Below are 27212 nucleotides of genomic sequence, written 5' to 3' on the forward strand. Positions count from 1 at the left end.
CCTAGTCACCGTTTATTTGTTTATTTATTTCTAATTATTATGCTGTTATTTCGCAGTGTTACAAATTCCGATACTTAGCGTGAGTATATAATGTAAGAGGTGCGCCTGTTAACTGCATTAGCGAAGTTAACGATGGCCAGTACGACGGGGCCTTCTGGTTCCGTCGTTACTCGGTCTCCTGCCAAGTCAGGTAATAAGTCGATTCCATCGAGTCCCAAATATTCTGAATCAAGGAACCGACAGAAAAACAAGAGTTCACCGAAGAAATCAAACGAAGCTGCTTCGTCTTCTTATCGGAATTCCGATAACTTTTCTAGAGATGTAAATACCAACTCGAGTTCGAACCGCAACGATGTCACAAAAGGCCAACGAATGCAAAATAAAAAAGGCAAAAAGACTGGCGATTCAAAAATAAAAATGAAATTTTTTAACTGCATGAAATATATGAAATCCTGGTTGTTTTGGTTTAGCATCATTGTTGCTGTAGTTGCTATTTTGTACAAGAAATCAATTGACAAATTGAACTACGAAAATGCCAAGCAAGAACTTCTGGCCAGCGTAGGAGAGGCGGGACTGAAGTTGTTCGACCAATATGACTTGGACGAAGACGGTTATTTGTCTTTAAATGAATTTATTCCGATTACCCACAGATTAATTGACGTCAGGGTAAGTAGAATATTATACTCTTCCTATACATCACGTATACTTAATGCACCCCCCAGTAGACACACACACACTATCTCATTCAAACAACATGGCTCGGCACGATAGAACTTTAACGACGAATCTAAGCAAGACATTTAGATATTTAATCAACTGCCGGTAATAATGATGTCTTCTCAAATATCCAAGGTTGATAAAAGTTGTACTTATCTCTAAATTCAGTAGCATTATTAAATGTGATAGTAATCTCTTAATCATTAGGTTGTGGGTTATATATAAAAAGCCTTAGCATCAAACAGAATGTTTTACGGTACTTTTTCTGGATCTTTACAGTCTGAGTTCAAATCACGTCTAGCTCAACTTTTCTTTTCTTTTTTTTTTAGGGTCGATAAAATAAATAACGTTCAAATACTGGGAACAATATAATCGACTACCACCCTCCTATAATTTCTAGTTTGTGCCTATATTAGATTTTTTAACCTTGTAGTTTACCTGTGTGTATGTGTGTACACACACACACACATATATGACGGTGATGTTTAACTGAAACTTATTTCAAATTTGATCTGAGGATTAAAACAACAGAAATATGAGTGTTAACTCTGAAACTGTTGTGAGATTAAGGGGCATAGATATGTGTTCAAATCTTAATACAGATCACGTTTGCTGGTGTTTATTCTGAGCTCAGCACTTATCCAGTTGACTTAGAGTCATAGACATTTCAGCTATGAACATACCATCTAGTTTTCAGGCGTAGCTTACCTTGGAATACTCTCCTTGATGTATTGTTACTTTTTTTCAAGATAGTGTAGTGTGAAGAAAATTTGGCTGCTAGTTCTAGCAGTTCCAGCGACCATGTATAATCTTTTTTTACTGCTTTACTAGTGATAGATATATCATGAAAGACTTTCCAGCCATGATGACTGTGTGTGGCTAGCAGTAAAAAAAATCCTTAGTTCACCCTATCCAATGTGTGTGTGTATTTTTAGATTATAGGAAGGTGGTTATACAGTATTAGGTGTACACCCGCTTTCCTATATTAAATTCTAAGTAACAATGTAACGCAGAACTCCAAACTATCAACACAACAATATTTATTTATGGAGGGAAATAGGCAGCTTTAATCTTGGTTGCTGAGACTCTTTCTGTGAGAGAGCATGGTTGCTGAGACGTTGGAATGTTGATGTGGGCGGTCCCCAGAGTTGGAATGATGGAGAGACAGCTTGACACGTCCATGCTCATAGCCGCCTGGCCGGGAAAAGAGAAAGAATCAGGGCGCCAAACTTGGATATTGATGACTATGCATGCGCACGAGACAAGGCGTTACTACAAGATGATCAGTTGAAGGATCTTGCCTTGCAAATTATTTGGTGACCTTGCTAGTGCTACCTAAAAAGCATCATGTAAATAGCACCATTTGAGTGTGATCGTTACCAGTGTCGCCTTACTGGCACTTGTGCCGGTGGCATGTGAAAAAACATTCTAGTGAGGCTGTTTCCAGTGCCGCTGGACTGGCTCCTGTGCAGGTGACACGTAAAAAACACCATTTTGAGTGTGGCCGTTGCCTGACTAGCCCTCGTGCCAGTGGCACGTAAAAGCACCCACTACACTCTTGGAGTGGTTGGTGTTAGGAAGGGCATCCAGCTGTAGAAACTCTGCCAGATCAGATTGGAGCCTGGTGTAGCCATCTGGTTTCACCGACCCTCATTCAAATCGTCCAACCCATGCTAGCATGGAAAGCGGACGTTAAACGATGATGATGATTAAATATTTCAAAGGAATCATGGCTGATTAAATTCGCCTTAATACTTCAAAAAAAGAATATTTTTTGGTTTATTCAGAGGAAATGAACATGTAGCAGCCATGAATATTTTGTGGCATTTATCCACTTCCAAGACTTCTGGAGGGAGGGGATGAAGAACTATACCTCTTAGATTATCCTTTGACTTGCTGGAGCCCTGAACCAAATATTTGCAATCAGGTGGAAATCCGTTTAGTGGTGTTAAACTGGTTGATGGATTAAATCGATTGAATTACACTTATTTTATGGAGCCTATGAAAACAAGGCAAAACTGATTTCTGTGATTTAAATTCAAACTTTAGCCCTTTAGTATTTAAATCAGTTATATCCATCTCAAATATTCTACCTGTTTTATGTTCAAACTAGTCATGTCAGGCTTCTCACACTTACTCTACAATGTCATTGTAAAAATAAACAACCACATCATCAAAATCTTGAAGCTACAAGATGATGCATGATTAATCCAAAACAGTGTGAATAAATAAACATTACATTTGACAGAGGAATCTGAATGCTAAAGGGTTAAAGTGATGTAACTAAATACCTCAAGGCATTTTGTCCAGGTCTCTACTGGTTCTTTCAGCTACTGCCAACAATATCTTAATATTATTCCTCACCCCACCATTTGTAGAAATCCATTGTTGCAGTTCTAAACAATGTTTCTGTTCCTGTAGTGATAACATAGTGGGAAAAAAGTCTTATTGTAAATGTGACTTTTATTCATTCTATTGTGTATATATTTAGGAGTTGCCTTAGGTTTTAGGAAAATTATAGAGGGTGTGTAATTTTTGGTGTTGTTTGTTAATAATGAATAGTGACTGTTTTAGGTAGCTGAGAAGGAAAACAAGTTATTTTAAAAAGAAAGTAGGGCGTTTCTTTGTTTTTTTCTGTATAGGTGAAAGAGGCTTGGAACATGTACGAAAGCTTGTGTGTGTGTGTGTGAGTGTGTGTGTGTGTGTGTGTGTGTGTGAGTGTGTGTGTGTGTGTGTGTGGTGCTGTGCATGCAGGCATACATACACTTGTAATGTATGAATATATTCCTACTTGAATATACTCACACAAATAAAAGAAACTGACAGTTTTGAATAGCAGCTAATTCTCCCTCAAATCACACTTTATCATCTGAAAAGAAAATGAAGTAGCTATGGTTGGAAAGCCTTGATTGTAGATCTACTGATTCACAGCTGACTTGATGCTAACAGCAACAAACAAAATATGTTAATGTGTATTGTAAATTTGAACACCACATTATTTAATCTGATAATTATTAGGATTATTATGAGATGGCAGGGTTGTTAGATCATCTGATATTTAGTTATGCCCCTTCTCTTTTGAGTTCAACTCCAGCCTAGTTTGACTTTACCTTCATCCTTTCATCTAAAGTTTGAATTAAGTAAAAGAGGCAGATATGAATAGCCTCATGCCTAATTTACAAATTTCTTCTAAATCCATTAGTTCATTAACACTAGTGGGATTGTGAAGATCTTGAAACGGACAAATTTTAGGAACACCATTGTTTCAAACTAAACATAAAGGACAAATAAATAAATATAAAAAATCCTTGATAAAAAAAAATCAAACTTGAATACAGTCATGTCTGTAATACATGCACATGCATATATATGTGCATATGCTTTATATACATACATGTCTATGTATGAATGTGTGTGTGTGTATGTATATATAATACATATATCATCATCATCATCATCATCATTTAGCATCCACTGTCCACGCTAGCATGGGTTGGACTATTTGACCAGGGCTGGCAAGCTGAGGGGCTGCACCAGACTCTAGTCTGATTTGGCATGGTTTATATGGCTGGATGTTCTTCCTAATGCCAATCACTCTGAGAGTGTAACGGGTGCTTTTATGTGCCGCCAGCATGGGTGCCATTTGTGCGACACTGGTATCTGCCATGACTGCAATTTCACTTAGCTTGATGGGTCTTCTTCTCAAGCACAACATAATGCCAAAGGTCTCAGTCGTTGCCTCCTTAAGGCACAACACTTGAAAGGAGTTTTTCATGTACCACCAGCATCTGCTAATTTGCCTCCATGTGACCCAACACTCAAAAGATCCAATTATGATCCACTGGCACAGTTGCCAGTTACGTGACACCAGCATCAGCCAGGACTATGATTTCCCATGGCTTGACAGGTCTCCTCAAGCAGAGCATATCACTAAAGGTTTCGGTCACTAGTCATTGCCTCTGTGAGGCCCAAAGTTCAAAGATCATGCTTCACCACCTCGTCACGTGTCTACCTCTACTACAGATTTCTTCCACAGTTAGAGATCAGCACTTCTTTACACAGCTGTCCTTGTCCATATGCTACTGAAGGGTTTTGGGAGTAGATTATGGATAAAGATTACAAAATATAATTGTTTTACATGAAGGCAAAATTTCTTGTCAGAAACAGCCACATAAATGGTGTAAGGAAATTGAAGGAAGAGGTTGAAACTTCCCCTCTGCAAGTTTATTTTACTCAACAACAAAAGGAGCTATTTTTTTTATTAGAGAGAAGTATGATTGGTATGTTCAAAAATGGCAATATAATACCTACTTGAAAAAGTAGAGTTAAAGAAATGTATTTGCTATGTGCTTACAGAGTACGACCACTCTGCAATTGACTTCAGGTAACGAAAAATGAAGACCTGAAGAGTTTGACTTCAGTTAACGAATACTGCTTTGAATCTTTAGCAGTTCACAGTGAAAAGATGTCACGTTTGAAATATCATAATGGATGGGTAAATAAGCATCCTTAAAGTGAAACAACGCATTGGTAGATAAACAAAGGTATCAACAAATAGAATAGAGGGAAGGGAACATCACCTTTCAAGTAACTCAAAATAGGTAAAAGTAAGCTTGCTGAAGTTTAATGCAGTTTAAATATGGAGATTAATATTGTTTGGTATTGGACATTCATCATGTACAATGTTCCTAGTCACCGTCACAGGTGGACAGTCGAAATAAATAAATAGACAAAATCCTTTCACTTTTATAATATTCTCTAACCAAGTAATAATGCACAATTACAACATAAAAATAAATGATAAATAAAAGAAAATGTGAAAAACCACTAAAAAATATTCTCTCATGCCAATATACAACCATATAGATTAAAAAAGTATGGAAGACCCTACATACAAAAAAACTATGTACATACAACAAATTAGAGAAAAACCCATGTAAACCACCATTTTTCCTGGTTTGTCCATTTATGCAGGAGTTCTGGGCAAAATGTTGTAGTACATGACCATCCTTGGGACATAAGTAATGTGCATGTAAAATTTGGTGAAAATCAGTTGAGAACTGTGGAAATGTATGCATTAGTCAATATACACATACTGTGATTTGTATGTACTAGATAATAGACTGGATGGGTATTGTCATACTTGGAAATAGATAGGGGTTAACATAAGGAAGAGTATCTGGCTGTAGAAAACTCTACCTCAATGTATTCTCATCTGATCCATGCCAAGCATGGAAAAGTAAACAACAAAACAGTAATGATAATAATGATTGTTTTGTGTGTGTGTGTTAGTACTATGATATTTAATTCAGTGTGCATAATAGAATCTAATTATAAACAAATGAGATAAAGAAAGGACTATATCAATGAATAACACTATTTTAATTATTCCAGCATGTTTGTGGAACTTTGTACCTAGCTATGTAGTGAAGAGAAACTCTCTCAACAGGCATACAATATTGTACACGAGTTGGCATTAAAAAAAATGAGTATATTTACATAGGCATGGTTGTGTGGTTCTGTAGCTTGTTTCCCAACAATGTGGTCTTAAGATCAGTCCCACACTGTGGCACCTTGGGCTAGTATCTTCTATAGCTGTAGGCCAACCAAAGCCTTGTAAATGGATTTGGTAGATGGAAACTGAAAGAAACCCATATATATATATATATATATATATATATATATATATATATATATATTTATATTTATAAAAAAGAAGTTTGAAAACGCCAATATATAAAAAATGAATTTTAATTTATAATTTTGTCAGAGATATTTTTAACATGTTTCGGTTCTTGAAAAAACAAACCTTATCAAAAATATATATTTTAAAAAAATGAAATTAAATGAAAAGTTCATAATTGTTCCGTACTGATGTCAACATAGTCCACGTGGGAGCATTTTTTGTTGGTTGTAGTAGTAGTAGTGACCGTGTTGGTATATATATATATATATATATATATACATATATACATATATAATGTATGTATGTGTGTCTTTGTGTTTGTTGTTGCCCCCACCACCACTTGACGACCTGTATTGGTTGGTTTACATCCCCATAACTTAGTAGATCAATAAAAGAGACTGATAGAGTAATTACCAGGCTCAAAAGAAAATAAGTATTGGAGTTGATTTGCTTGAGCAAACTTTTCAAGGCTATGCTCCAGCATGGCTGCAGTCCAATGACTGAAACAAGTAAAAGGTAAAAAGACCAATTATTCAGATAAACTCAATATTCTGTAATTGTATACTATGCAGGGGCTTATCATGTTTGACCACAAGTTACCCTGTTGCTAATGCAACATTCTTGCACGCCTTCATTTTGGTTTTTGTTTCTCTTATTTCCTTCTCCAGGTTCCATTCGAGTATAATTTCCAGTTTGATGTTGAAGATGAAGCATTCGTAATGGAGGCCAGCTTCGTTCCTCTTACACCTTCTTCCATGAAGAAGATTATTGAGGAAGGTGTAAGTATCTTTCAGTTTGCAGATGTTTGCATACGGGTATTGCTTGAGGGGCTTGAATATCTGAATAATGCTTAAATTTTTGAAACAATTATCTCACCTTTTAATTAGTTGTCCTTAGATACACTCTTTCTATATGTAAACCAGTACACACACACACACATACTCACACGATACATAATATTTTCTTACACACACATGCATTCACTCTCTCTTTCTTTCACATGCACCACACACACACACACACACACATTCTGTTATTGGTGTCAGTCATTGGAAGTTGCCCATGCTAATTCTGATTCTGAGGTGATCTAATAAAACCAAAACAAATTACCATTCTAAGGCAAAGATTAGATTTGCTCTTCATTGCATTGCTTACATTCTATTTTTAATCAGTTAACATTTCAGAGTTGTCTTCCCCATCTTTCTTGGTGATTAAGCTATTATTATTTCTTCTCCCCATACATGGAATTATTATTAATTAAAATATCTTTACTCATTGTACTGAATTCACATGAATCTTGTCAAAAGAACCAGTTAAGTATTGTGGTTGATATTGTCATCTGTCCCCTCGCACCAAAATGAATTGGGCTGATTATTCATTGAATGATACCTTTGATTATGGAAACTTCAGTTAAGCGCTTCTTTTTATTCAAACTAACATGTGGGATAAATAAATAATTATAAATACTGATTTGAAAGAAATTTACAATTTTGCATGATGAATTTTCAAGTCCTAAGAGTCAATTAAACGATATAAACCACTTCTGCTAAAGATACATGGTTTTGTGTGTCAATATTGGTTTCAAATTTAGGCACAAGGCCAGCAAGTTTGGAGGTGGAACTGAGTCAAATTGACGCCAGTGTTCAACTCATACTTATTTTACCAACCCCGAAAGGATGACTAGCAAATTTGACCCTGAGAGAATTTGATCTCAGAATATTAGGACAGATGAAATGCTGCTAAGCATTTTGCTCAGCATGCTAACAATTCTGCCAGATTGCTGCCTTGTTTTGTGTCAATATTTGAAAGTATGATTATTATTTCCCTTCCTTTTTTTTTTTTTTTTTTTTTTTTTAAATTTAGGAACAGGTTATGGAAACTCAGAACTGTTTTGCTGGACTCAAAGAATGGCAAAAACCAGCCAAGAATCTCATGATATATTCTGCTAAACACTTCAAACCTTTTCTGCCAACCAACCCAGATTTCATGAACTCTGTGGGTAAAGTCTACACGCTGTGGGAAGGCAGTAGATTCCAGTACATTACTGGACAAATGCCAAGCAGCAACAGATATTTTCCATCTCTATTTACAGACAACCAAGCTATTTTCCACAGTCTCCTTTCTATGTTTCACCCGCGCCCATTTCTCCTGTCACGTTTTGAACCACAGGGAGCTGTGGCTTGCATTAGAGCATACAATTCTGAGTTGGTGGACATAGCTTTTAGGTAAGAGATAACATGTAATATCTTATCATCATCATCATCATCATCATCGTTTAACGTCCGCTTTCCATGCTAGCATGGGTTGGACGATTTGACTGAGGACTGGTGAAACCGGATGGCAACACCAGGCTCCAGTCTGATTTGGCAGAGTTTCTACAGCTGGATGCCCTTCCTAACGCCAACCACTCAGAGAGTGTAGTATGTTCTTTGAAATATATTTAAATTGCTATTTTGTTTGAAGACCACATTTAACTGATTGACTCAATCCTATTCTGTAAATGAAGGCATGACTATGTGGTTGAGAAATTTGTTTGAGCACATATCATCTATGAGAGCCTTGGTGTAATCATGCATGTGAGTGAAATTTTCCCTATGAAAACTGTGAAAGTCACCAGAGCTGTTGCTGGTCTCGGGTGGTGGATTTAATCCATTTCTGGATTTAACACTACACTCCATATGTAGTGTCTTTAGCAGGGACCACCCTATTGCAAGGATCTGGGCTGTGTTTCTGGTCATGCTGGAGCACTACCTTATATGTGTGTGTGTGTATGTTCCTCCACAATCACTTGACAACTGGTGTTTGTTTATATCTCTGTAACATAGCAGTCTGGTAAAAGAGACTGATATAATAAGTACCAGAGTCAAAAACAAGTACTGGGCTTCATTTGTTTAATTAAAACCCTTCAAGGTAGTGCCCCAGTATGACCACTGTCCAATGGTTGAAACAAGTAAAATATAGAAGATAGAACACATTAGGAAAACTTGCATTCATTGCATAACCTCCAAATTTATGCTGGAGAAAAGATGTTGTGATGTTTATGCCTTTATCATGAAGAATAAGAGTTACAAGAAGTAAATGTTACAAGTTAAAAATTGCTTAGAAATCACAGGTTCAGTCCAACATTATTTTACTGATGTATGTTAACGCATAAAGCATGATGGGCCACAATCGTGGCTGTCACGCACAGGTCAACAGGCCACAATCATGGCCCAGATAGATACATTTAACTTATGGGTGTTTGTTGGGTTCTAATGTTACTCAAAGGCTCTGGTACCCACCAGAATGCAAGAGGACTAATAGTTCAACTAATGACTTTTCAGATGATGTAGAACTTGCCACCATTATACACTAAGAAGATATTTTAACCATTTTGTTGTTTTTTATGTGTGCATAGTAGTCTTATTGTCATAAAATGTGCTTAGCAGTCCATGCTATGTAAGTGCAAATCCCAGCACTTTATGGGTTAAACATAAAATGTCTTTCTTATCATCAGGCATAAACCACAGAGATTTAAGTAATAATTTTTGCACTCGTAGTTGTACATGATCTGTTTGATAATCTGAAATAAGTCATGATTTGTTTCCTAATCTATGTTAATCTATTCAGATTAATCAGCCACTCAGATTTTCATTGAGATTATATTTCTCAATATCTATCACTACCAAAGTGACAAACTGGCAGAATCATTAGCACACCAGGCCAAATTCTTAGTGGAATTTCATCCATCTGTATGTTCTGAGTTCAAATTCCACCAAAGCATGCCTGTCACTAAAGAGGTGAGGGGCACTGGACTGCACTGTTCCCTCACTATTCATTGGGGCACCCTCAGATTTAGAAAATACAATTTACAAAAATCTTCCTGCAATACAAATTTGTGCCAACCCAATATATTCTGAAGCACTCCCAGGTACCAAAGTCTGGCAACGGGCCTGCACCAACGTCAACTTTACCTTTCATCCTTTTGGTGGGGGTCGATAAAATAAGTGTCAGTTGAGTACTTGGGTCGATGTAATTGACTTACTTTCTCTCCTGCAATTGCTGGCCTTGTGCCAAAATTTGAAATTAATATCTATCACTATTGAAAGAGCGAGCTAGCAGAATTGTTACTGCACTGGACAAAATGCTTAGCAGCATTTCTTCCAGCTTTGCAGTCTGAGTTGAAAATGCCACCAAGGGGTTGATACAATAAGTACCAATCAAGCACTGAGGTTGATAAAACTAACTGACCCCTTCCCACGGAATTGCTGGCTGTGTGCCAAGATTTGAAACCAATAGCTATCATTATTATTTTTCTTTGTTTTGTTATTATCAGAATTTTAGGACAGTGCTTTTTAAACTATGGGCCATGACCACATTTGGGGTCGCGAAGTGAAATGCTGGGATCACGAAAATTAAATTCAAACACTTGAATTTCAGTTTATATGTTAGTAGCAGCTAAGCCCGGTTTCACCCAGTCTGTTTGGATGATGTGGCTGTGATCGTTTTCAGTTAGGCATAATCTATAACAGCATTTCTCAACCTTATCATTTCGGGTCCCCTGTTTCAATTGGAGCCTCTAGCTGTATGAAAATTTTCTGACTCCCACCCCCTTGTCAGAAAACAGCTTCAGGAGTTGTGAAGAATGAATTTGTACGTAGTCTGTTTCTGAGAGCTATTCTATTGGACCTCTGTTTAATCATTAAAACATTGATTTAATTATGAACATAGAAAGAAATTATACATTAATCCCTATTTTTGTAAGCAATTGTATCCGTAAAAATTTTATTTGCAGAGAGCAGAAATTGAAAGAAGATATGTGTGTGTGTGTGTGTGTGTGTGTAATTCTGCCTATTATGTAGTTTGAATGAAAAACTGTAACTAAAGATTAAGATTATTAACCCCACAAAGAGGTGAAAGAAGAGAGACAGCATAGCGAAAGTTTTGGCTGACTGTCATCCTGTACTCTCCTTGTTGCTAGCGAAATGGTATATGCCGACTGTGTGAGCAACTGGTTGTTTTAATTGTGGAATAAGCAGGGGATTTCCATTAGAAAAAGTTTTAATCAATTTTCTTGGTAACTATCGGGGTTAGGAAAAAAATACAAACCACATTCCAATCTATGCATCCGTCTCCACTTGTGTGCCATTTTTCACGCGAATCTACCCAGCTGTTTGGCTGTGAACCTGAAGACAAGAAAGAATATAACGATCGCCCATGTCCAATTTATATTATAGATTTCACAAACGCATATTTAATACCTAGGGTTGTGAAAAATCTTGTGATGAAAAATTGGGTCGTGAATGAAAAAAGTTTAAGAAGTGCTGTTTTAGAACATGTGACAAAGTGCCTTAGTATTTAGGTATAGCCCTTTAGAACATCTTATAATATTTAGTTATAGCCCTTCACATGCTGAATTCAAATTTAGCCGAGGTTGATTTTGCATTTCATTGTCAGGGTTGTTGAAATAAGTACCACTCATGTACTTGGGTTGATATTATAAACTACCCTTTCTCATCAAAACTCTCTCAGTATTTCCTGTCTATACTAGAACCATCAACAGGAGTGTCCTGGATTTAACATCAAGACACTTGCCCATCAAGTCTGCTTCGACCAGAGCTTACGTGGACTGTCTGATACTCAGACATTCCCATGACAATTACATGTGTTTTCAAAATGTTTATAATCATTGTGATTATGCAAATCATAATCAAGATTATATAAAAAGTGACTGTAGATGGATATTATATGCATGGATATTGAAGTAACAGGATATGGGAACAGGATGTCCTGTTTCCCATCATTACTACTCATTATGGCAATACCTAACAATAATCTTCTCATGAGATTGTTCTGTGCTAGGTATAGGTGTGTAAATGAAACAACTGACTGAGACAGAGAAATATATATATAATTAGTTTATTATAAAAAGCTGAAACTTTACATTTGCTACTTACACCTTTCACCTTTTAGTTTCCCAGACGACATCCATGATATCTATATCTATCTATCTATATATATGTTATTGGCACTCCATCGCTTACGGCGTCGAGGGTTCCAGTTGATCCGATCAACGGAACAGCCTGCTCATGAAATTAACGTGCAAGTGGCTGAGCACTCCACAGACACGTGTACCCATAACGTAGTTCTCAGGGATATTTAGCATGCCACAGTGCAACAAGGCTGACCCTTTGAATTACAGGCACAACAGAAACAGGAAGTAAGAGTGAGAGAAAGTTGTGGTGAAAGAGTACAGCAGGGTTTGCCACCATCCCCTGCCGGAGCCTTGTGGAGCTTTAGGTGTTTTCGCTCAATAAACACTCACAACGCCCGGTTTGGGAATCGAAACCGCGATCCTATGACTGCGAATCCACTGCCCTAACTACTGGACCAATGGAAATACCTTAAAATTTCAAACAAATTTATTTTAATATGGGGTAGGACTGCCTTTGGCAGTAATTACAGCTTGAATTCTATGATGGACTTGTACAAAGTTTAAATTGTTTACAAAGGAATTTTTGTCCATTCTTCAGCTAAAATAGTCTCCAGTTCTTGTGGTGATGATGGTGGAGGATATCTACTCCTTACTTGTTGTTCTAAAATGCAGCATATTTGTTCAATAATATTGAGATCTGGGGACTGTGGTAGCCAGATGTTCAACTTCACTAGAATGTTCCTTATACCATTTAGCTGTGTGAATTGGTGCATTATCATCCTGAAAGACTGTGTTTCCCTCTGGAAACAGTTCTGCAACCATAAGATGAATTTGATCAGATAAAATGCTTAAATAGTCTTGACTGTTGATTCTGCCATGAAGAGAAACCGTTGAACCAGCAGATTCCCAAGATATAGCCCCCCCCACCCCGGTCATCACAGATCCTCCTCCATGTTTAACAGTTGGAAGAAGGCAGTCTGGGTCAAATGCTTCTTTTGGCTGTCTCCACACATATACTCGGCCAGTGGTCGGAAATAAGGTAAAGGATGACTCGTCCGAGAAAATAATATTTTTCTACTGCTTTAGGGACCAATTCTGTAGGTTTTTACTCCGCTATAAATGCTTTGCAACATTTGTTCTTGAAAGTAATGGTTTTCTGATTACAGCCCTCCCATGAAATCCAGCTTTGTGCAGCTCCCAACAAACAGTTTTTGTGGAAACTGTGTTCTTGAGGTGGTCATTAAGATCTGCAGTAATTTTGGGAGCTGTACTTTTGTGATCCTTTCTAACAATTTGTGTCAGAGTCCGACAGTCCCTATCTGAAAGTTCTGGTTTCCTTCCAGAGTTTTGTTTCGATGAGGAGGTTTTTCCCTCTTTCTCAAAGGCTGTCATTACTTTCAAGACAGTACTTCTTGATACAACAAATATTTCGGCTGTTTTCATTATGCTAGCACCTGCCATATGAGCACCAATAATTTGACTTCTTTAGTACATAGTGCTCTCATTGTCTCTAAACTTGTAATTTGATTAGATTCATCATCATCATCGTTTAACGACCATTTTCCATCTGGTATGGGTTGGACAGCTCGACTCAGGTCTGGGAAGCCAGATGGCTACACCAGGCTCCAATCTGATCTGGCAGTGTTTCTGCAGCTGGATGCCCTTCCTAACGTCAACCACTCTGAGAGTGTAGTGTATGCTTTTTATATGCCACCGGTACAGGAGCCAGAGGGGCTGGCATCGACCACGTTTGTTGCTGAAATAACATAGTAGGGTGTACATAAAGACTTAAAAGATCAAGTTAACAGAAGACAAACTGTCTTGGAAGACAAAAACTGATAATAAACCATTGACAGTGTAGAGAGATCTGTTTAGTGCTGATACAGATGACTTTTCTAATGCTGGTGGTGTGATAAAATGCATCGCATGTCATAAAGTGGTTTGTAATAGAAAGGGTATCCCCTGCCCTATTAAAAAAGTGCTGGTTTTGTGTTGTTTCTTTTACTGCTAGTTGATGAACGTTTGTGAAGTGCTGTGATATTCATCTAACTCATGCTAGCAGTAAAAAAATTGATGTAAAATGAGGATGATAACAAATAATGTCTAATCGTAGTGGATATATATTTTAAAGTACAATGTTCACATCAAATGTCATGTGAAGAGCAAATATGAGTAGAACATGCTGGATGTGTAATTGTTGTATCCTTATGGATAAATGAATACACATCAACAATATGATAACAATATAATTGAAACAAATGGTAGTAACCATATGGAACATAACAATCTTTTAAGAACCAACAAGCCAACATGCTAACTCTAACTGTAAACTTTGAACTCTTTGAACTATCAACGCACGAACTGTAGAACTAGCATGATGATTTTATTGAAACCACAAGGGTTAAACAAAGAGGGGACAATACAAGGGACAAATGGGGTTGGGGACTTATTGAATGATATTACATATATATGAATAAATACATTATAATTACGGATGAAAATGAAACAAAAAATGACTGGACGCAGAATGGGTTTGACCCCACCAACCACATTCCTGCATTGAACCGTTTACTTTGTGCTTTTTTTACTCTGTTTAATAAGGCACTTAAATACCCAACATTCAGGCTACTTTCTTTCATCTTCTTTCATACTTTTTTGCCATCAGGCATTTCTTCTCCAGACATGCTTTCCCTCTTAGGTGATATAAAACGAGGTTAACCAAAGCCCTGAGACGAAGGTGCCTGATGTGATACCTCTTCCATGCACGTTCCATATCGCCTCTTTCGCTATAGTTATTATGGCTAGAAAACAGAATTTCTCTTCTCCTTTTAGAGAAGACAGCTGAATGATCTTAATAATTGATTCAGCTGACAGCTGTACTCTTCCCAACTGTGGCACAGGTCTGAGAGACTCGGACATTGTATGATAGTATGCAGTACAGTTTCGCTGCTCTGCTCACAATGAGGGCATGTAAGTGACACCATGACGCCATGCCCCGTGAGTTTATTCTGACTGGCAAGGCACTTCGAAAGCACAACCAAGCCAGGGACTTCTGGAAGTTGTCCATAGGTCCCAGGCCAAAAGTCCTTTGATGTAGGTTGGCAAGCTGATTTTCATCGAAACCCAGTCTCCCCCAAGCCGTCATTACACTTGCCCTCTACCAACCCTCTATAGTATGCCAAAATGGTACCCACTCTGCTGGCAATGCTCATTCAGGAGAGAAGCACGAGTTCCTGTCAACACTCTGTTTGCCAAGCTCCCAGCCTTGGTCTATGCCTGATCCAGCTTTCCTGTTCACCAGAAGAGGTGAACCTGGGAAATATCTTGTCAACGAACGGAAACCACACTTGCTCACCGTCCAGGTTAATCTACCTCACTTGCTCAGACTGCTACTATTTATATGTAGTGGTCCAGTCCATTCTTGCCAGGGGTGTTGTACTCTTGCACAACAGTAATGTAATCAAAATAATTACACTAGGAATTAGAACTTGATGATTCAAATTGCATTTTTTAAATTATTTGTTTTGCTTAGTTAGGTCCTTTGCGACTTGTGATGGTGGGAGGAAGAAAAACAAATTGTAGATAGATAGATAGATAGATAGATAAATAGATAGGTAGATAGATAGATAGCTGGATAGATAGGTAGATAGATAGATAGGTGGATAGATAGATAGGTAGATAGATAGATAGATAGATAGATAGATAGATATAATCATCAATTTTAGACAGAAAAGTGAGCTTCTTTTTCCTATTTCAAATTAGAACTTATAATGTATAATATTGTATATGTCAAAAATCTCAGTATTCAGTTTCATATTTACATATTTAATATATTCTTTCTTCTCATTTCCATCTTTAATTCATGCAGAATACATGCAGAATTCCAGCTGAATGAACGACCAAATCTTCCATTTTGGTTCACTCCAGCATATTTCTTTGGCAATCTCATCATTAACAAAAATGCTACGTCTCTCATGAAGTTCCATCTTGCTGTACCAACTCACAATAAACTCAATGTTGGTTAGTAGAAATAATTGAAAATATATTGTATTAATGTTTTGTAGTTGATATGCCTGGTGTGCATATGTGTGTTTGTATGTGTCGCTGTGTGTTTATGATGCTATTTGAAGACTAGTGTGTGAATAAACTACATTTATACAATCTTAATAATGTATAACCTGTTGGTGGGATGTTGCTCATTTGAATTAGTGGTACCCAGACTGAAGGGGAAATTGGTTTCTTGGCTGAAAGTTCAAATAGTTTGTTTTCCTGTCACCAATACTGCACTGTGCCCGTAGCCAAAACACCTATGCTATCTCCTCCCACCTAACTGTTATTAGCAACTGTAAGCTGAGACAGTTTATCAGTATATGCAAGGATAAGATGCTCTAATCATTTCATATATTAATGAACTACATACATAATAAACAAATGTTTCATTAGTTCCTAGTACTGGATTCTTCAAATTCTTCTATGAATATAGCTTGAATAAAGATAGAATGTTCCAAACCTGTATGAATAAGGAGTTTGCTTTTTGACCCTGTGGTTTTGGATTCAGTCTCACAGCATAGAAAATGTCTTATACTATGGTGCTGGGTCAATAAAACCTTGAGTGGGTTTGGTAAATGGAAATTGAAAGAAACCTGTTGCATATATATGTGTGTGTCCTTGTCTTCACATCATAGAATACTTATAAATGAGTTACTATCATTCAAGCAGAGTCCTTCATTTTCAATCTTCCATGAACACATGTAAAGCCTTGGTGAAGTATTATCTTACCTGGATACAAGCCAAGGTTAGTGACAGGAAGGGCATCTAGCCATAGAAAATCTGACTCCTACAAGCATGGAAAATGTGGATGTTAAAACAATGAAGACGACAACGATGGTATACTCAAGCCAACATTTTTAGTGTTCTTATGATGCAATAGGATTTAGAAAATACTCATGCATACACACACATACAAATGCACATGCATACATATACACGCTTGCACACATACAAACACACCATGTATACATAGACAAACATACACACACTCTCCTTCACAAACTTGTATACTCATACAGGCAAAACGTCCTACAATACAAACGTTTCATGTTTTACAACTCTGTATGTCTTTCAGACATGGAATGGCTGACAGATGTGGCTGATGAAGTCAATATGGAAGTCAACATTGGATTCCTACCCAAAATGGAACTGAAGTCCCTCAGCAGATCTGCTGTTCACACTGACCAAATTGATGTGGAAGGTATTGATGAGGAGGTTAACAACCAAGAAATATCATCTATTTCATGGACGGAAGAAATCTCCATGGAAGAAGCAATGAAAAGTATGGAAGCCAGAATGTTTCCTTTTAAGGAAGTAGGTTATTTTAGTAGAATATTTTATTTCTTTTGTTTGACTTTTTGCATTGTATATTGTATTGGAAATGTTGCTAAGCAAAAGACCATGTGTATGTTTATATACATTGTGTGTGCATATTTATGTCGCGTAGTGTGACTGTTTTAAGATATACCCTACATAATGCAGTTGTGCAGATTATAAGAAAGGGGCCTTTTACATGCCTGCTTGACCAATGAACCAATAAGAGCCTCTGTACAGTCACTTGACATAATAGAAATAGCAGTCAAATTTTCCTTAAATTATACTCTATCATCTTAAAATATAAGATATCAAAGTCTATCTATATAAATTCTGTCTGTCTGGGACACCTGTATCTCAGTTTACATTTGCTCTATATAGACATATTATACCTTTTTGAAATCAGGATGATCCCAGGATTGAAAAATCTGCCCTTCATTTGGTTCTTGAACATCCATTATTGGGATTTGATTTAAAAGCATTTGGGTTGCTATTTCTAGCAGGTAAAGCTTGGCTAATTCATGCTTTCTTGGTTGGCATTTGTCAGATAATATCAGAGATCAAGGAGTGTGATAAATGACATTAACTTTGTTAATTTTATGTCGAGATGAAAACTTTGGGACAAATTGACCAACAGTTGGAATTCAACTTGGGACTGGAACAATAGAATGATTGCATTACAGAATTAATTCTCATTTCTCCTTAACCTCTGATCACACACCACTGGGGCATATAATCATTATGGATGTATTATAGCCATGTTCTTTAGCTCTCTTTAGTTTTGGGCCTCAGACCCAATTAGGCCTCTGCAGGAGTTAGATTAAAAGGCTGCATGGAGTGCAGCTTTTAAGCTGGTATTAGATAAATGAAAGATAATAAAAAAAAGACAGAATGGTTACAGTTGGAATACTTTTGATTTTTGCCAACCAAAATTTGGCTAAAAACAACATAAACTTGGGCTAAAAACGACATAGATTATAATACAATGACTGTGGTTGTGTGTATTACGTAAAGTGACGTATGATTGTGCACAATATAAAGGATGTTTCTGTGTTAATACATGCATTCTGAGTTGTGTGTGCATATGTTTGTACATGTAGGTGAGCATGTAAAAAATTCTTTATTATTATTATTATTATCATTTAATCCCTATTTTAATCCTGCTCATGCAAACCTATGACAAAGAGTGTTCCAGCAATGGCCATCCAATCTATTTAAAGTATGTTGTCTCATGTTCTTTCCTTATTTAAAATAGTATGATGTGATCTGAAGGAAATTGGACTGCTATTTGTAGCAAGTTGAGCAACCATGTAGAGGCTTCTCCCTGTCATGTGGAAACTGCACGATGAAGCTAATCTACATGACTCAATACTTGAAGAGTGTATGTAGTGTGTAGAGTCAAGTGTATATGATTTTGTGTATGTAGTGTCTATTGCAGGTGTTGTGTGTGTGTGTGTATATAGTGTTTTTTGCATGTATATTGTGTGTGTATTGTACCTGTATGTTGAATTTCTACTAAATATGGAATTATATTTTCAGGTCCCTTATTATAACTTTACTTCAGCCTTTAAAAAGGCCCAGGCTGAACGGAAATTAGTTCACTCCATCGTATTATGGGGTGTACTAGATGATCAGAGTTGCTGAGGTTCAGGGCGAACCCTGCGAGAGACTGCTCTCCAGAGTTCGCCCGTTATGTCTTTCCTTAAGGAGCACTTTATCAGTACTTCTTGCCTTGTTGTTGATCTTGAGGTAAGTTGTTGCCAATTTCAGTTCCTTCTCTGCTTGTCAAAAGCTTGTTTTAGGTTAACTTTGGGCAGAAGTTGCAGCTAGTAGTTAAAAATCACCATACTTCTATTTTTACCTTTGTAGCAGGAATAGCAGTAGAGTCCCAAATACCAAATTACTGCATAGGAATTGAACCTGAAATTCATGTCCTTGGTAAATGCATTAAAAATCTTGTTTTTATGAATAGCTGGGCTGACTGTTGAAACACAATAGATCCAGCAGAAGCTTACACTACATATTAAAATGTTAATGATTTTGTCTTTGGCATTTATTCTTTGACAGACCATTGGGTATAAAAAAAAATGGTTCGTCTGGTAACTGACTAATAACAGCCAAGAACAATTGCTGCTGGGACTTACATCATTTACTTTGGCTACAGAATTCAATTACTCCTGCCATTAATTTATCATTGCTGATATACATACAAACTGACTCAGGTGGAAATATCTTTTTTTCTGCCATCGTTGCTATGACATTTATTTTTGTTAATGATTAATAAATATTTTTGTATTTGAATTTCACACAGATTTTTGTTCTGTCAACCAACCAAATATTTTGTCATTACACCTTTCCATCAATTTTCTATACTAGCATGACCTAGACAGGTTGTCACAGACCAAGTCAGTTCCTATTTGGAGTTAGCACCTTCTGAAACAAGTTGGAAACCACAAGTTACTTCTACATTTCATTTAATGTGGTTTCTATGATCGGATGTCTTTCCTAACACCAGCCACTTTTCAGCATGTACTGGGTGCATTTTATTGTGGCACTAGCACAAGAGAGGTTGATAGGGAAGGGAGTAACAGAAGAGAGACAGTAACAGGCAGTTACTTAGAGACTAAGTAGAAATACAAGTTTGGACAGTGGATTAAACACATTATTCAGACCATAGAGCTGTGCTCTACTCCAGTGTTTCTCAAGGAAATGTGGGTAGTTGCTGTAAGGATTGAAAAGTTGGGCTGACAAATTGCCATGTTTAATAAATTTTAGATGGATTTCAACTTTTTAAATTAGCCATTACCATTGTGAAGAAAAGAGAATTATATGGATACAAGTTTAATTTTTGTCTTCTTATTAACAGAAATGGAAGAGGGACAGAAATTTCACTAATAATTTGGATGGGGCATGGTTTTTGTTAGATTGAGAGCCACTGCTCTACACAAGTTATCCACCTTATGATGATGATGATGACGATTAATCAAAATTATTTTATTCTTATTTGGTGACTTCAGGATCTGAAGAAAGGCAAAGACGAGGCTGCTAAAGTTGCAACTATGTTCCTTGAGAATTATAAATTTCCTGTCATGATGATGGTATCTCTCCCCAATGGCACTATCTTGAATAAAGTAAATGCCAATGATCTCCTTGATGCTCCATCTGACTTTTGGAATATAGGGTATGGCATTTTAAAACTTTTTTATCAACTGTTTGTACAATAAATCACTTAAGTTTCTGTTATTCTCTTACTGATTTCATTCCTTAGACAGGGCATTGTCTTCATGGACTTTGTAAGTATATCAATTTCAGTAGTTGAATTTTATCTGTTATTTATCAATCTCTAAGTTCAGAGGTATAAAAGGACACATCATAAATACAGACACTGTCCCCTACCACATAAATACTGTATAGTTCTACTTACCAAATTCCATACACAAAGTATTGGCTGACCCAAGGCTTTCATGAGGTGCTATACAGTGGGATTTCACCCAAGGTCATATTGTTATGAAACAGACTTCCTACCTACACAACTATGGGTGTCTTTTTTTTTTTTTTGAAAAAGGCTCAGGACAGACTCTCCTCTTCACTTAATCCCTCAGTTTCTTCAAGTTCCACTTAGAGAAAAAAAGAAAGGTTGAAGAACGTGATACTGCCCTCCAATAAAGTTGTAGAACTAGGAATGGAATTGATGACTATGACCTGAATAAATGAGCCTACTTTCAGTATACACCTATAAATTGGATTGTTGTTGTTGTTGTTGTTGGCACTCCGTCACTTATGGCATCGAGGGTTCCAGTTGATCCGATCAACGGAACAGCCTGCTCATGAAATTAACATGCAAGTGGCTGAGCACTCCACAGACACGTGTACCCTTAACATAGTTCTTGGAGATATTCAGCGTGACACAGTGTGACAAGGCTGTCCCTTTGAATTACAGACAACAGAAACAGGAAGAAAGAGTGAGAGAAAGTTGTGGTGAAGAGTACAGCAGGGTTCGCCACCACCCCTTGCTGGAGCCTCGTGGAGCTTTAGGTGTTTTCACTCAATAAACACTCACAACGCCCGATCTGGGAATCGAAACCGCAATCCTATGACCGTGAGTCCACTGCCCAAGCCACTGGGCCATTGCACCTCCACAAAATTGGATTACATAGTAGGGAAAGAGCAATTGTCCTTGGCAGTTAGGGTAATCTCAGATCTGTTGGGTTTGCAGGTTGTCCCCAAGGAGCTATCCCCTATTCAAATATCCAATTTCATTCCTTTTTGTATACTGTTGTTTTCCATGTTTCTTTTCTGTTATTCATTATTCTGTGTAACCACCACCATTTTTGTGCTTTGTCCTTATCCTCTTACCATTACCCTTGTGACAAATGAAATAGTTATTATGATTATTAGAGGCAGTGGCAGTGTTAGACATTATTATAAGGAGCAATGTTTGACTTGATCAGTTATGTGTCACAAAGGATACCACATTTGATAGCTTAAAAGATGCACAGGTATATTAGATGCATCCCAATTTCAGCAGCACATATGCAGGAAACGAGTTTTTAGTATATTAAAGTATGTAATATAGGTAAAACTTTGCAAATAGGATCTGGGATGGGGTTTTTTTTTTATAGATATTTCTTTTGAGAGAAAAGTGCCTCTCCTATGTCATCAAATACAGTGCTTTGCAGTATTTAGCTACACAATTTTATGTTGTGTTTAAATCCCATTGGAGCCAGCTTTGTCTTGTGGTTTTCATTCTTCTGGAATTAAGTATCTATTCAATACTAGAGTAGATATAATTGGCTCTGTTCTTTCCCTTTAAATCTGAAGCTTTGGTTCTATGAAAGAAATAATAATTATTATTAAAAGCAATGGCTTTATATCTATCTTAGAACTCACAGTTAATGTAATCGCCAGTGGTGGACAGCAGAATTAGTAGGTTGCTGAACAAAATGTTTTTCAGTTTTTCTTATATCCCATCTCATACTGAGTTCAAAAACTGCCTTTGTTTCTTTCTGGTATGGTTAAGAAGTTTGCTTCATGACATGTAGTTTTGGAAATCAATTGTATGCATAACACCTTGGGTAACTATAGTCTTGTGTTTGTCAGTGTTACCATTCATCCATTTTCACTCTCCACTATCCCTGGGAAGGTTGTGGAGGTTGAGCCATCAGGCACTTCCTCCACAGAATCTTATCAGAAGCAACCATTATTAAACTTTCTTACTGGATTCCCACACAACCGAGACCAGGGATATTATCCAGCTAATGGTACTACTTAAATACAGAGGCCCTGACGCATCTACGTAATGATATAAAGGAAAGGTAACCCTAACCAGTGTGCACTGTTCAGGACCTCTATATTTAAGTAGTGCCCAACTATCTTGGTCATGGTCTACACCATGTAGTGCCCAACTATTTTGGTCATGGTCTCCTGGTTTCAAGAATTTATTTTGTGATTCTTTTCTGCAGCATTCTAACCATGTGTCTGTAGTACCAAAGGTGTGACCTCTCAATGTGGAGAAGTAGCAACTCAATCTAGTGAAACACTCTTATCTTCAGGCTACACTCTCTGTTGGGTAACGCTTGTGAGTAGAATTTGGTAGGTAAGAATAGGAACTCGGAATTTATATATATATATATATATATATATATATATATGCAGGTATATCTTTCACTGATGAATGTCAGCAAAAGATAAAATGTCAGAGAGAAAGCGAAGCAAAAAAAAAACAAACAAAATTCCTTACAAATGAAGCCCTTAAGTTATTTATTCTGTATCGAGTGGCAGATACTTTTTTGTCATTCTTACAATCTGAAACAGTAAACTCTTGTATTCAGTGATGCCATTCTTCAACTATTGTAAAATAAAATAAATATGCAATGGGGGTCTTATTAACTAACAATGAAAAAAGTCTTTGAGATGTAGTTTTAGTGATAATATAGATTTTAGGTTGCAGTTAGATATTTCAAGAAAAATTTCTTTTATACTGCTATCTGATGTAACCATGGAAATCAGAACTGCTATTTGTTGCTTAAAATGTTTAGCTCAAAACGTCTTTGATGTACTCAACCAAGTTCTTGACAACAGAAGGACAAAATCTTTCAAATAATAATGTGTGTGTGAGTGTATGTAGTAAATTCTGTGAGGAAATTGTAATTCAGTCATTATACATCCATCTTTACATATATATGTATGTATTTAAATTCATTAACAGTTTGTGATTCATTTACATTATATTGTAAATTTTTTAACTATGAGGAAATTGTATGGAAACATAACTATTAAGTAATTTATCTTTCTTTCTTTATCTCTAGGTTTCAAAACCCAACCTCCGTGGCTTACTTAAATTTCTTGAAGACAGGTTTTCAAAGTAGTTTAAAGTACCGTACGAGACCAAACCTATAACCTGTAAAGTCGGGAATTGCAGATTAACAAATTTATGTTATGTTTATATCATTATTATTTTAATTATATGAAATATATATTTTTATATAGAATTCAGCTAAGAACTAAAGCAAGTTCTGTGATATGACTTGTTAAATTTCTTCCAAACCTGCACACATTTAGTTATGCACACTCAGTTGATACCTGAATGATGGCACCAATGTAAAACCTTAAATGGTAAGTTTGTGCCTGATGCTGAAATCTGGGTACATACTGGATGTGCACAACTGAACTGAGAAAGAGAAACAAACTCTTAGCTATATATTTAGGTACATCTTCAATAGAAGATTGAGGTTAATTTTTTTACTGTTGCAAAGTTTTATATTGAACTAGTTAAAATAAATTTAATAAAGATCTGTTTACATGTATATATTCTGCAGCATTGGTTACCGTATCTGTCTCACACATACTTACCTGTTATACTCTTTCAGTCTTATTTTCTCTACATAAACAACCAGTCACACTTAGACATACGAATGCATAGAGTTATTCTTTCCCTCAGACACACTCTATCTTATTCATTCCAATACTCTCACAAATTATTTTGATTTTGTAAAATGCCAGGCTACTGGTTAGAAGTTCATATCTTAACATCAGTTCTGCAGGGTCTCTTTTGATAAGGGGGGAAAAAAAACCCTGAACTTCCTCTGACCTAGTCTACTTCCTTGCTATGTTGATATTTTGGCCCACATTAGCAATGATCAAAGGCATTCAAACTTTGACTGTTCCATCTTTTATTCACATGGTGTATCTAAGACTTAATTATCTAATATGTCCCATGTTTGTTTTAAAAATGATATTAGGGTATTATTTGAGGGAAGTTTGGTTGCTATTTCTAGCAGTGTATTCTTTCTTGAATCGCTATTATATTATGATGAAATGATCAAAGGTACCTTTGTAACCCTGTTGACTGAGGTACATTACTTACACATACACAAAAGCTGGTAACTAAAATACAGTAATCCCATGACTATCACAGGTGTTACATTTCAAAAGCCCCCCCATGATATTTGAAAATCTGAAAAGTAGAAACAGTACTGTACTGTATATTTTTTAAAATTATTTTTCTAATTTGTATATATTTATTTTATTATAAATGCAAAACAACACCATGGAAGAATCAACATAAGCTTAAATAATAAACCGTGATATGGCGAAGGATTACTGTACTCTTATTCTGGCACAAAAGAAATAGCTAAAAGCTTTTATCTTTCAAGGCTTTTAACTGCATTTAAAGGCAAGTCTTGGATGTGAGTGAAATCTAGCAGCTGTTGCCAGAAATGTGGCACAAATGAATCCAAAGACCCAGTCTTCATGATGTGGTTAATAATATACAAACATACACTATCTTACATACATAGTTAAAGTTCACATACATAATTCAGTCATTATTTAAAGGGTTTTGCTTCTCTCTCTGTAGCCTGGGACTCTGTAAGGATCTTCATGAGAGATTTGGAACTCAGTATTTCAATCTGACAAAACTCTCATTGTTCTTCATACTCAAATAGAAAGCAAATCCCAAAATATTAGATTCTGCAATTGTCACATTCATTAAACTTACCTGTTGATTAATTGATCCTAATACAGACCACCTCAATCAATATACAGTGTTGCTGTCATTTGTAGCAAGGAGTACCACATCATGATACCTATTCACATAAGGATTGAATGGGATAAATGTCTTAGTTCTAGACCTCATGCAGTACTCCTGACAGGATATAAACATCCTATTATTGGATAGTCGGGCACATTTGTAAACTTCTCATTTGGACATACAAGCTGTAAATTTTCATATGGAATTCATTTAAAATATCTACTGAAAAATTTTCACCAGTAAATTGTATATATTTATATATACATACATACCTGTACACAATGGGCTTCCACACAGTTTCTATTAAGCAAATTTGTCTCTGAAATTATCAGTGAACCCCAAATTATGGTAAAATACACTTGCCTGAAGTGCGCATCACTTTGGGCGTTAAGTTTGATAAAACATGGTTGTGAAGTGAACTGTTTGACCCCACAACTAGGCCAGAATCCATATAATTGTCTCTCTTACACCTGCATGCATACACACTCACTGACCTTCATTTCTAGTTAAATGAGGCTTACCTAGTTAAGTTCCAATTCATGAATGGATTAGGAAAATTTAAATAGAACATGGGATAAATTACTCCATCATTACATTTCCAGAAGTTCAAAATTATATTTGGTACCAATATTTGAGTTTGTACATATTGGAACCACTTTGAATTTGTTGTTTGAATACAGTAGATTGGGGAAACTTCCTTTCTTGACCTTGATATTACACTGGATTAAAAATCAAAAGTTCACATCCCACTGCATTTGATTTTAAAATATAAAACCTGTAAAATTCTCAGCCAATCCTTCTCATTTGCCAAAAGTGTCTTGAACGTAATTCAAACGAAATGTTTATACAAAGAGTGTCAAGTTTTCCTTTTTCAGTTTTCTTTTTTTTTTTTTAACTGTAAAGATTCTGACAAAGAAACACTTATGTAATCCCATTAAAAATAAATAAATTTTGTTATCTCTTGTTTTTGCCTTGTTCATTATATTTAACAGCTCTAATGAGTGACAATCATTAACATCCTTTTGATTTTCATTTACTCATGTACATTGTATTCTTGAATATAATATAAGCCCCTATTTTCTATCTAACAATTATTAATATAATTTATCTTTATTTTTCTGTCACAATATATTGCACACCTTCAATTTTGACCTTGGTGTTTTGTATCAAATTCCTCATATAATGAATACAAGTAAATATGGGGTTATTTTCTTTCCTGGTGCAGTGGTTTGATCAGGTTTACAAAAGTGTCAATTCTGTTTCACTTCATCTATTAACTCCATCTTCAGGTTTGATCTAACCATTACATTTCAAGTCTTTTGTTTACAACAATGAGGGAATTTAAACTTAGTCATTTGAATTGCTAGAAATAGTAACTAAATCTCCTTTGAATTGCACTAGTTGTCTTAAAAAGGGAAAACACATTACTTTTGTCCAGGATAGACTATGCCTGAAAAAAAAAACCTAATAACAATGCATGGAGCTACAGAACACAGAGA

General features: G+C 36.2%; 1 protein-coding gene across 1 annotated transcript; it reads left to right on the forward strand.

The window, feature by feature from the left end:
* LOC106869821 (selenoprotein N-like) lies at window positions 1–26677 on the forward strand. Its single transcript, XM_014915711.3, has 8 exons — window positions 1–666; window positions 7072–7182; window positions 8267–8628; window positions 16186–16337; window positions 17443–17681; window positions 19221–19430; window positions 20699–20862; window positions 23990–26677. Exons 1-8 carry the CDS (start codon window positions 133–135, stop codon window positions 24078–24080), a joined length of 1863 nt encoding a protein of 620 aa, XP_014771197.1. The 5' UTR covers window positions 1–132; the 3' UTR covers window positions 24081–26677.
* The last annotated feature ends 535 nt before the right edge of the window (window positions 26678–27212 follow it).

This window comes from Octopus bimaculoides, chromosome 6 (assembly GCF_046866305.1).
Source record: "Octopus bimaculoides isolate indiv1 chromosome 6, ASM4686630v1, whole genome shotgun sequence".
In the NCBI taxonomy this organism is placed as follows: Eukaryota; Metazoa; Mollusca; class Cephalopoda; order Octopoda; family Octopodidae; genus Octopus; species Octopus bimaculoides.